This window comes from Leptidea sinapis, chromosome 47 (assembly GCF_905404315.1).
Source record: "Leptidea sinapis chromosome 47, ilLepSina1.1, whole genome shotgun sequence".
NCBI lineage: Eukaryota > Metazoa > Arthropoda > Insecta > Lepidoptera > Pieridae > Leptidea > Leptidea sinapis.
This window is the reverse complement of record NC_066311.1, coordinates 8,023,221-8,036,239: the sequence shown is the minus strand read 5'-3', so window position 1 is coordinate 8,036,239 and position 13,019 is coordinate 8,023,221. Positions and strand designations below refer to the sequence as shown.

The 13,019-nt window shown below is 38.2% G+C and overlaps 1 protein-coding gene across 1 annotated transcript in view; it reads right to left on the bottom strand.

The window, feature by feature from the left end:
* Window positions 1-3,799: 3,799 nt before the first annotated feature.
* Window positions 3,800-13,019, bottom strand: part of LOC126978227 (rho GTPase-activating protein Graf-like) — a 73,720-nt gene continuing 64,500 nt past the window's right edge. Inside the window, exons 13-15 of the mRNA XM_050826990.1 lie at window positions 8,061-8,103; window positions 6,707-6,821; window positions 3,800-4,430 (exon numbers count right to left, since the gene is read on the bottom strand). Of these exons, the coding sequence (XP_050682947.1) occupies window positions 4,126-4,430; window positions 6,707-6,821; window positions 8,061-8,103 (463 nt within the window). The 3' untranslated portion in view covers window positions 3,800-4,125. The remainder of the gene's footprint in view (window positions 4,431-6,706; window positions 6,822-8,060; window positions 8,104-13,019) is intronic.

The window sequence follows — 13,019 nt, the reverse complement described above, 5'->3', positions numbered from 1 at the left end:
ATATTTTATGACAATTAAGACAGCAAAGAAAAATAAATTATACAAAATAAAAATAAAAAGAGGTACTAGTAAAAAACTGTTAATAATAAACTAAGATTTACTAAATTATAAAAATGTTATTGTTAAGTAGTTATAATCGTACAAATCTCACTTTTTCTTAGAACAGTTAGAATATTCTTTATAAAACTGAACAAGATTTCTTTAAAAATATCTAAATCAGCAAGTTTTCCATTAAGAAGTCTACATGTCCACCTTATATTACTATTTACAGCATAGCATGTCCTACTTTTTTTAGCTACGAACAAGGATTTACTTCGACAAGTACATATATTTCTTTTGGGGACTTGAAAACTAAGTGCATGTAGTAATAAAGGAGCATCAATGTGGTTATTTACGATTTTATAAAGTAGCATTGCATCAAAAGAGTTTTGGCGATCACTTAATTCGACAACATTGCAATTATTACATGATTCAGCGTAGCTGGAGTACCTAGAATTACTATTATAATATAGTGACTTTACAAATTTTTCTGTATGAGTCTTTCGATTTGGTTGGTATGGATAATATGGAAAGGATTCCAAACACTACAGGCATACTCCACGTGACTCTGAACGAAACTATTATATAAGATTTTATACGTGGAAGGCCTTTTAAATGGCTTTCCAACTTGTCAAATAAAACCTAACTGTTTATATGCTTTGCTTAACATTTTATCTATGTGAGGCAAAAAACTTAGCTTTGAATCCATGATAACTCCTAAGTCACGAATTTGAGTAACTCTAGTCAAATTTTTATTACACAATTTGTAATTGAATATTACTGGTAATCGCTTTCTACTAAAAGTGATGACAAAACACTTATCGGAGTTTAAAAAAAGATGGTTGGTATAACAAAAAGATTCAAAGCTACTCAAATCAACTTCAAGAGAATTAGTCTTCTACATTTCTAATAACTCTAAAAATTTTTGTGTCGTCAGCATATAAAAGTAAGTGAGAATTGTTTATATAGTAACTAATATCGTTAATATATAATATAAATAGTAATGGTCCCAAATGGGACCCTTGTGGAACTCCAGAAGGAATAGATTTGTAACGCGATGTATAACCACCTAAGACAACAGCTTGAGCGTTCTCAGTGTAGGATCGTATCCAACGAAAAAGATCGCCGTGTATACCAAGTCGATAAAGCTTATGTAATAAGGTCTTATAGCATATTTTTTACTGTTATCAACATAATATGATAAATTGCTGCTTGAGCAATGCTTAGTTTGTATCATCAAAGGTTATGTAATATAGCCGAGTGGTTAGCGACCCTACCTACCAAGCTGGAGGTCCCGGGTTCGAATCCCGGTAGGTGCCAACTTTTATATGATGAATGTCGATGTTTGTTTCCGAGTCATGGATGTAAATATGACGTATTTATGTATCTTTAAGTAAGTATATCGTTGCCTGATTTGGGGCAAGATAATTTGTGTGTTTCAATATTATTAAAAAAAGACTGATTGTAACTCGGCAGTCTATCCAATAAGTTTTGAGCTCTTTAATTTAGAATCGTATGAATTGAGTTAGGAGGTGCTTGTATTGATGCGTCTTTCGGTATGAAACGCGTGTAGAAATTTATCATACCCAAGAATCTCCTCAACTCCTTGACCTTGCATCCAAGGGACGAATACCATTCTCAGAGATAGAGTAGCCAAAAAGGGCTACCTCTGTTTTTCCAAAACACATTTGTTAGCATATTTTAATACGTTATTATATTCCATATTCTGCCACTCTTAAAAATCTGTGACAAGTGTTAACGAGGTCTTCTGGGCTTGAGTACACCCAAATGTTATCACAGAAGTCAAAATCTCTCAGTATCGTCCTCGAACCTTTGAAATGTTTGTGCTACATTTCGAAGTTGAAAAGTCATAAATGGAAAATTTTACTATGCCGAAAGTAGTTGTAATGGACGTTCTGAGTATGTCTGCGTGGTAAACTGGGATCTGGTTGTAGGACTTAATTAAATCAATCGTGCTGAAAACAATTATACCTGCGCTGCATTTCGAATTCCAAAAGTCATAAATGGAAAATTTTAATATGCCTAAAGTAGTTGTAATGGACGTTTTGGGTATGTCTTCGTGGAAAACTGGGATCTGGTTGTAGGACTTAATTAAATCAATCGTGCTGAAAACAATTGTACCTGCGAGTTGGTACTCAAAGTCTTATATTATATAAGAAACTGGGTATTTGCCCGGAATTGGGCGTGAATTGTGCTTAGACTGGTTAGGTTTACTCATACACGCTGGGCGAGTAATGTCGGGATACTATTAAAGTAAGGTTTGATTTAGAGAATGTCTTACTATTGTGCGTACTGAAGGTATGACTTTAGTTAGTTCCAACTGTTAAATTAGTAATTTCATTGACGAGATCTAGAGTGAGGTTTACGTACCTATTACCTCCCTGCTGTCCAAAATCATGGAGAGCATAATTAACCGCCAGATCTTGGTATACCTAGAAGGTTACCAGTTGATCAACGACCGGCAATACGGCTGTCGCCATGGTCGGTCGGCAGGCGATCTTCTAGTATACCTAACACATAGTTGGGCGGCTATAGAAAGCAAGGGGGAAGGCTTGGCAGTTAGCCTGGATATAGCGAAGGTGTTTGATCATGTATGGCACAAGGCGCTTCTCGCAAAACTTTCATCTTTTGGGCTTCCCGAGAGCTTATGCAAGTGGACCTCCAACATCCTCACTGGGTGTAGCATAGAGGTCGTTATCGACGCTTATTGCTACTGGTGATGCCATATACACGGGTCATGCAGGTCTCTTTCGGGACATCGTCGACCAGTTCCGGGAGAAACTTATGTCTTCCATCGAGTCCTCTCTTGAGAAGGTCGCGGAATGGGGTAAATTGAACCTATTCCAATTTAAGTTTGTCTTTGTCCTCAGAAGACTCAAGTTTGCGCGTTTACCACGAAAAAATCTCCATTTGTCGAATCATCGCTCTTCGACAACACTTCCCTTAAAGCCTCGCCAAGTATCGAAATACTGGATCTCGAAATCTCCAGCGACTACCAATTCCGTGGCCATCTGGAGGGCAAAGCCAAATTGGCTTCGAAGTAGCTGGGCGTTATTAATAGAGCACGGCAAAACTTCAAGCCGGCACACATTCTAGCGCTCTACAAAGCGCAGGTCTGGCCACACATTGAGTATTGCTGTCATCTCTGATCTGGCGCAACCCCGTATCAGCTCGATCCATTTGATAGCTTGCAACGCAGAGCAGCTGGAATTGTCTGGGACCTGTGAACGGCTGGATCACTTGGCTTGCGTAGAGACGTCGCTTCATTGTGTGTCTTCTATCGAATTTGTCACGGGGAGTATTCTGAAGAGCTGTTAACCTGATTCCTACCGCCGAATTACACTTTCGCACGACACGCCACAAGTTAGGATATCATTCCCACCACCTGGATGTGTGTCGGTCCGCCACAGAGCGGTTTTCAAGGAGCTTTTTTCCACGTACTAGAAAGCTGTGGAATGAGCTTCCTTGTGCGGTGTTTCCGGGACGATACGACATGGGTACTTTCAAAACAGTTGTGCGGTTTCAAAAACGTAAAAACTTAGAATAGGTCTAACTGGTGTTCGTTGGCGAACTCCTTTACCAAATAAAAAACAAAAGATTTATCTTCTATTGTATCTCTAGTTTTCTTGTTTAGAAGTCACAATTTAGGTATGTATACAATAATCCCTATTTTGCTAAGTAACCACATCCAGAGGTTGAAAGGAGGATTCAAATAACACATAGAAATAAAACAAATAAATAAAATTAGTAATACGTTATATATTATCTTATCTTATAATACAAAATCTACAATTGGAACATTCGCAGTACAACTACAGTATATTTGGTAGAAAAGTAACAACAACTCACTATAAATAGTTAAAAAATTGGCAATAACAAAAGTTATGTACACCATATACAAATTTACAAAAATATATTGATATCTAAACAGCGGCACAGCGGCCTAGCTGCGCTCGGTAGCGCGGCGCGGGGCGCGGCAGGGCGGGTCGCGGTCAATGCGAGGTCACGGTCGCGGTCAGCGCGGGTCACGGTCGCGGTCGCGGTCAGCGCGGGTCACGGTCGCGGTCACGGCAGGGTTTCGACGTAGTTCTCGGGCACGAGGCCGGTGGCGCCGTTGAGCGTGCCGCGCAGCCAGCCCGGCTCGCCCGACGCGTGCACGTTGGTGATAATCTGGTTCGGCTCGAACGACAGCTCGCCGTCGCTCTCGCCCAGGCAGGCGTACAACGTGCGCACGCGCGCCCCGCCGCCCGCGTACTGGAGCGGGCCCGGCGCGCGCGGGGGGCGGGGCCCGGGCGGGGCGCGGGGCGCGGGCGGCGGCGGCGACGCACTCGACACGGACTCCGAGCTGCTGCTGCAGCGTGCGGACGGCCCTGCGACACGACACACAATCAATCCGTTATCTCTTACAACGCCAGAGATGCTGGGTATCGAAATCTCGAGCAATTGCCAATTACATGGGCATCGGGAAGGCAAAGCCAAACTGGCTTCGAAGAAGCTGGTCGTCATTAATAGAGCACGGCAATACTTCAAGCCGGCCCACATTATTAGCGCTCTAAAAAGCGCAGCTCCGGCCAAACATGGAGTACTGCTGTCATCTTCTTGTGGGGTGTTTCCGGGACGATACGATACGACATGGGTACCCTCAAAAAAAGCGCGTACACCTTCCTTGAAGGCCGCTCCTGTGATTCCTCTGGTGTTGCAAGAGAATGTGGACAGTGGTGATCACTTAACACCAGATAACCCGTACGCTCGTTTGTCCTTTACGTACGTACAACCCATACGTACGAGTACATTTTATTATGAAGTTTGAACTTCTCAGCGGCGGCACCGCAACTGGGATCTAACATATAAAGTCTCATCGGCTTATCTCTCATCCCTTTAAACCGAAACAACAATGCTAGCAGACTAGGTACTGCGGTACCCACATATCACACGTGGCACGGTGGTAGATATGTTAATCATAACTCATACACTATCATTATATATTTTTATATTCATCCTATTTTCATTCGTTCATGTGCTTCAAGTCTTACTTTGCCAATAACGTTACTTTATCAGAGTTCTATCTAGTTGTGGAAACGTGCCTGGATCACACCTATACCAAAAGCAACAGTTAGTGATGACATTTGGAAGTACAGACTACAAACCTATCTCCAAACTATGCCATTTTGGTAAGTTGGAGAAGATTGTTACTGCGCAACTCTCCGCTTCTGTACGCAGAATAATATATCCATGTCAACATGGTTTTTACACAGGACGTAGTGTGGAATCTAACTTGCTTACATTCACCGAAATTATACTTAATGCAATGAATGAAGGTTGTCAGGTGGACGCACTACAGCGATTTTGCCAAAGCTTTTGACAAGATTTGTTATAAAACTTTAATTTTAAAGCTTTGGCGTCTTGGAGTACATGGTGATCTTCTGCGCTGGATAAAATCATACATAGATAATAGGAGTCAGGCTGTTGCTCTCGCTGGCTATACTTCTAACTACAGAAATATTAGCTCGGGTATACCGCAAGGTTATCATTTAGGCCCGTTACTTTTTATACTTTATGTTAATGACATTTCTAGTATTGTAAATGGATCTAATATGCTAATATTCGCAGATGACACAAAGATCTTTAAAATTGTCCGGAGTGTGCACGATTGCTACTCATTACAAGCAGATCTCACTTCTTTCGAGGGATATTGCAAGCGTATTTTTGAACCCTGATAAGTGTCATGTGATCACTTATACACGCAAGATAAACCCGATCATATTCGCTCATACTATTTCTGGAAAGCCATTAAAAAGAGTTACTGAAGTGCGAGATCTGGGTGTTATCCTTGATTCAAAGCTTACCTTTGTACCACACATTGATAACATTCTTAAAAAAGCGTACACAAAATTAGGATTTATATTGAGAATAGGAAAGCCATTTAAACACACAAACTCATATTTTTTTTTAATAGTTTTGTAAGAAGTAATTTAGAATTTTCATCCGCTGTTTGGAACCCGATTTTCAAAATTCATGTTGAACTTATTGAAAGGATCCAAAAGAAATTTACGAAGACCTTAGATTATAAAACCGGTAATATATACACTGATTATGACATATCGGCAAAGAGACATAGAATTGAAGATCTTGAAAAACGACGATATTTTATTTAAAACTGTTATTTTGTACAAAATAATTAATAATATTATGAATTGTCCCTCGTTGTTGCAATGTATAAACATAAAAATACCTCGCCCTCAAAAACACACATGTCATTCAAATGAATTATTTCATGTAAATTCTTGTTCTAATAACAATGTAGAAAATAGATTTGTTTGTCGTGCGAGTAAATTTTACAATAATAATTTTCACCATGATTATAGTGTAGATATAGCTTCCTGTTCCAGTTTTTCAAAATTTAAAAAACAAATAAAATAATTTTATTTAAATTCTCATAGGATTTGTATGATCTTTTAAAGTATTTTTATATGTTTGTAAAATTATAATAGACTGTTCCCTATTAAATCTGTTAATTAAGGAAACTCTAGGTCTAGTATCTGTCATTTTATTTAGTAAATCATTTGTAAGACTGTCTGTTTCTGAATCTATAAAAACAAAAAAAAACTGCTATGTTAAAACAAATCTGTAAGGGTAAGTACGTTACCTCTGTGCGCGACGCCAGCTATCGGCGGCCCCGCGAACTGCTGCAACAGCTGGTGGTGCGGCGCTGCGTAGTTGCCGCACGCTGCGCCCGCGACCAACCCCACTCCGCTCGACGACTGTTGACAACACACACACACTTAATATTGTGTCACAGTTAGCCTTGTGAATAATTATATTGAAAGATCTCAGATGATATATTAACGCTCATTATCACTAGAAATTCTGAACGGCACTACAACTGCGCTCATCACCATGAGACATAAGATGTTAATTCTCATTTGCCCGGTAGTAATTTCACTAGCTACGGCACCCTTCAGACCGAAACACAGTAAATCTTACACATTAATGCTTCACGGCAGAAGTAGGTGCCGTTCCACAACGGTACCAAAAATCTAGCCGGCATCCTGTGCAAAGGAGCCTCCCATTGGTGTATTTCCACTATCAACGTGCCCACGACCATAAAAATAACAAGCGTATAAAATTACTTCCCGTAAATTACTTACTCGCAACAAAATACAAGAAATAACTTAATCTTCATCGCTTACAATATATATTATGTCACTAAGGTGTCAACAGTGATGACAGACACAACTCAATGAATGTCGAGTTTCGTACAAAAATATGAATGCGCAAAAACAATTAGCGCCCCAACTAGATACCGCAGGCGTAGTCGCAAAGTGCGGCAACTACGCCCAAGTGGGCGTACTCGAGCCAGTCTTGAACAATGTGAGACGTTGACGTGCCACATGTTCTGTTAAATTTTGCTAATAGTTGATTGAAGAAGTGCTGGATTGCGTAGTAAAACTTTGTAAAAATAATACTACACGTAATAGGAAAGACACTGGAATCACATATCATCCGTTAGTATTTTGTATTTTATTAATTTCAATGTAAAATAGCACGAAGCGTATGTTACAAATTTTGAAAGATGTCAGTGAGTGTGAAGATGCCACGCACACAACCATCTAATAGTTACAGCCTTAATAAAAAAGCTATTGTTTTTAGGTAGTGCGGTAACTTATAAACCAATTCTTAATCTAAGCATCAGAATTATTCTCGATTTAACAGTAAACTAAAGAAAAGTTTTTTCCGACTTCAGAACAACTCAAAACTTTTTATTTTTCGTATCTTTTTATCATAATATTGCAATCTGCACTTACTAGGACTCATTTACGCATCAAATTACAAAATATCAATATAACAACATATTATTTTAATTAGTGTAAACCAGCAAAATGTGTTTACTGTGTATCTACAGTAAAGACGTAAATTCAGTGAACATTCTATTAAATCATACCTACTTATAATATAATAGGTATATTACAACGTATTGATAAGAAACATAAAACACTCACTATGTCGGTGCGAGACGAGATCGGCACGGGAGACGGGGTAGCTCTGCGGACAAACAAAATAACTCATTACTTACGAATATTACATCATAACCGCTATGATGATTATTATGAATCCACCAGAAAGTGAGCCAGGTGAACAGCTCCAATATTTCAGACAAGCCCTCTTAATCTTCATACTCGTTGAAAATTTATTGAAGTAGGTGTTACTTTGCGGAAATCCATAATTATCCAAATTATTTAAGTTTTCTTTAGTGTTAACTCCACCAATATTTGTCTTTAAACAATTCGACACGTGTTTCGCCTCTACACGATCCTCAGGACAAGTTGACTGGCCAAAATCTGGCCGATTTTGTATTGAATTGTTTAAAGACAAATATTGGCGGAATTAACACTAAAGAAAACTCAAATCATTTGGATTCATACTCGTTGTCCGACCCATATCTGTTCTGACTTCTGATCATGCGTTCTATTTAGTATAGCTACTTTCACCCATATGTCCAAAACACCTCAATAAATATAATATACCCCTAATTATATTATAAATGTGAATGTTAGGTTGTTTGTTCCACTTTCACGCCAAAACCACTAAAACAATTTTGTTGAAATTTAGTTCAGAGATAGACTAGAACTTGGAAAAGGACGTCGGCTACCTTTTATCGTTAAGTAGAGTTTTGGAGGGGTTGAAATTGGGGATGGAAGCTTTTATGAAAGTTCGTCATTATCAAAGATGACACCATAAAAATTTGTATATTGGCACTTGATAAGAAATATATAAATATTTGTTCTAGCGTTTTTGAAATTGTGACCTGTATGCGGTTGAAAAAGGGGCCCGACATCTCGTATGGAGTCCAAACAAATTTACGCTTTCAAGCCTAACTATGAATTCGATTATATTGGCTAATACAATTTGGAAAATAAACGTAACAAGTGACTTATGCTCGCGGACAAAAGCCAGTTATAATCTAAAGTAATGGTGAAACATACCCCGCAATCACAAATCCGGACAGACAGATGATCATGATGACGTATATAGGCGGAGGTATATCACAAGGTAACACTGGCCACTGCACTGCACTAGCACTCCACTGTCAATGCGGCGTGCGGCGATGCGCGCCCCTATATGTCCGCGGCAGGTAGGCCACCACCTGGGCGCGCGGGGGGCGGGGAAGGCAGGGGTTGTGAACACGTGCGACGCGCACCTGCCCGCTAATCTGATCCGCGAGCGAGCCGTCATACACTCGCGCTCTATAGTGACTCCATCTCTTCCTCTGATGTTACTGATGCAGTAGCAGCATCTTTTATCAGACAGCTCTCCCTCCAGAAACATTTAAGGTTGAACTTTTCGGTTTATAAGTATTTGTTAATTACAGTTCAAACAGCATTGTCTTTTTTTATTTCTAACAGCACGCGACCGCCACGATATTTTATCTAACAGAGGATGTCTTGGTGTATCGATACTACGATAAGTATAGTAACTATCGATAGTACCATTTATGAACATACGATTGATACCTATATAGCTGAGAAGTGTATTATAAAATACCGACGGCTTCATACTCACTTTGGGCAAGGCAATCACTGCCCTTATTCTTAATTTCTTTTATTTATTTAACACCTCATTCCATTACCGTGATTGAACGCGTAAACGAGTTAAGGCCAGACTAGTTAGTTATTAGTTATTTATGCAACTATTGTGTAATAAGGGAACGACGACGAACGACGAATGTGGATTTATCACACGAGGCGAAGTCGAGTGTGATAATAGTATCACATGAGTGTTTTAATACCTAATTAACAACAGTTGCATACAAGACTTTATACACCCATAATATGAATCCTCTAATAGATTCTGGAACATTTAGCTTACTGCTAACATTAAAACACCAGTCCTAGTAGTAACCTTATATCATTCATTACTGATTATATACAAATAAACTAAGTATTAATGAAGCAATTATTTATTTCGGTAGTAATTTACATTTAGTATAGTGCAATAATTAAAATTCACTCGAATATAATGTTCTTTTGCAGCGTTTAAAATGAATCGCTCATTTTTTGTAATTGGAGATAAAACAACAAAAATATCGAAGAAAAATGGCGGGGATTCGAATAACCTACTTTTTTTTACGGCGCGCGATGTTCTGGTAGTGTGGGACGCGCGTAAACGAAAATGTTCTTTTTTTGAAATTCATACAGATACCACGCATCGAGCAATAAGAATGTGGCTGTATGTTGAAACTCTTTGCGCATGAAGGGATAAAAAAAAACATAGGAGTGTTGTTATGAAATTCAGTACAACATTACAACACTCTTTTGGGTGATGTAATGGTTATTACGACATTGGGTGTTTTAATGTTGGCAATAAGCTAACTGTTTCAGAATCTTTAATAGAGGATTTAAAGCATGGGTGTGGATAAAACAATATATAAAACGGCAAACGCTTTTCAAGTAAGTCTGTACGGTGTTCGCGTAGAGTTCTATTTTCAGTCCTTTCTTCTTTATTTCATCTAAGGAATTTTCCAACGGAATTGTGGCGATAGAGGTAGGTTTTTTAATCTATTGTCGTTTTTAGTATCTGGCAATTTAATGGATTATATAAATAAAAACGATTCAATATATTTCAATTTTGAAAACATATTATCCCCTTAATTCATAATGGTTCGCTAACTTAAAACAGCTGCTAATGAGTGTTGTTTCTCATTCTGACTAAGGTCAATAGAAGAAGACAGAGTGAGAATTAGCAATGCTTTAAGTTAGCAGACTATTATGAATAAGAGTATTAGTCTTCTCGTCAGTACATAATCCAACCCTAAGTGCGGGCAATTTAACGTCCGAGGAACTATAACAAACAAATTATTGCCATAGTTTGTTTACAAAATGTGAAAGTCGAAATTTGATCCAAGCTGATGAAAAAAACCGGAAAAATGCGAGTTCGTCCACCGTAGGTTCCGTACAATTTCTTTATGATGTTATAACAAATGTTATTTTTTATGAAAATAAGGTAGAAGACAAGCAGGATGTTCAGTTGATGGTAATTGATACGCCCTGCCCGAATGTAATAATGCAGTGCCGCTCAAGATTATAGAAAAACACAAAAATTCTGAGCGGCAATACAATTGCACTATTATTATTATTTCTAAGGACAATATTTCAATGTATTCATCACGCTTTGTCCGTAATAACACTTTATTACGTTGGATAATTCATACAAGCAAATATAAAGACAAAATAGGAAAAAAGTGTTGCACTGATACAGCGCGCGGGCAGGTATGTTATCTACGCACACAGCGACTGCGACACTTAGTGGGCTGCGCGTGTGTGTGTGATACAAGAAGAAGCGTACCATCTGCCGCGGCCGGCAGCTGCTCGCAGGAATGTGCACCTGTCCGCCGCTGATCAGTGCACACTACAGCCAGCATCACTTTCACAATACACACGAACCAAATATTGCGACCGACCGTTGCGTCATCGCAACTACCATCGTAATACAAACATTTCAATACTTTGAACATATTTTTAACTTCCCGCTAAGAATTTTGAAAATTTTCGAAAATTCGGGAAGTTATTGTTTAACCCCATGTTCGAAACATTGAGTATTCATTAGATCTCGACGTGAAGGACATGAAGGAAGCTGTGATGGTGTCCGTTCGTCTGTATATATGTGTGTTATTTTTTTTTTTTTTTTTCTGAGGGGAAAAATACTTTTACGTATCATGGTGATCGTATTGAGCGTGATCGTACTAGCTTTTGCTATTTCCAACTAAACAAACTAAATTTAATTTTCATATATGGTTCTTTTGGAATCACTTGTAGACTGCTTTACCGATCGATTTCAAGCTCTTAACATCAAAAAACCATGTCGATCGCCACAAAGCCGGTCAATGTCGGTTGATTCGTTCGTGAGTTATCGTTGACGAAAGAAAACTGAAAAGTGTTTTTGCGGAATTACTTCGAAATTCCGAGTTCGACCAATTGACACTCAAAAATTCTTTTTAATTGCGCCAAATACCACCAACTGCGTAAAAACCGGTCATATATACAATTTAAAGCGTTAGGTATGGAATTAGCGGCGAGAAGTTGTAGAGATGGCCTTTAGGGTCAACGGTTTTCCTAATTTTTTTTTTAAGAGACGGGCTTATTACTAAAAATAATCACATGAACAGTATTTAATGCCATCTTACAACATAATATACACAATGAATCCTATAAATAATGTTGCAAAAGCAAATTGTTAAAAGAAAAGAAATTTTAAAAATTCGCGGTCAGACGTCAGTACAGTATTTGTTGTTGCACAGCAATAGTGTAACGCTTTCATAATGTCAGGGACGGACGGACAGCCGAGTCATATCCCGTTGGCTATCAATAATCCTTCGTATGTTTTGTTCAATACTGCTATTAATTTTGTTAGCGGCCGGGACCGCTGCTTCTTGTATCAGTTAGCGTCATATCCATCTTTTACGAAGGAGATTTGATTTTACCAAGTACGTTTGTGATGGATAAATTAAAAAACTACTTAATCGATTTTAAGAACTGTTTCACTTTTAGAAAACTATTTTTAGAGACGCAGTTATAAGACGACCTTGCCAGTTTTTAGTTTACTTAGTTAACTTGTACATATAATTAACATTTACATAACTTTATTCAGCCTTTACTTATTAATAATAAATTTTAACTTTTTGTACGACTTGTATTAACGTACATGCTGTAACTGCCTATAAATGTAATTATATGTGTCCCTAGCACCTAAGACTTTTTTAATGTAAAAAAAAGTTCATAAATAAGTAAAATAAATTGTATTTTTCGGGAATTAGTTCACGCCGGAGTATTTATACGAGTTCCGACATCTAAATTATTATGACAAATAAGTGTTAGCTATTAGTTTGTGTGTTAGGGTCAGCTCAGGTATATACACAATAAATACCATTATATTTTATCTTATAAATATATCTCAGAGACATG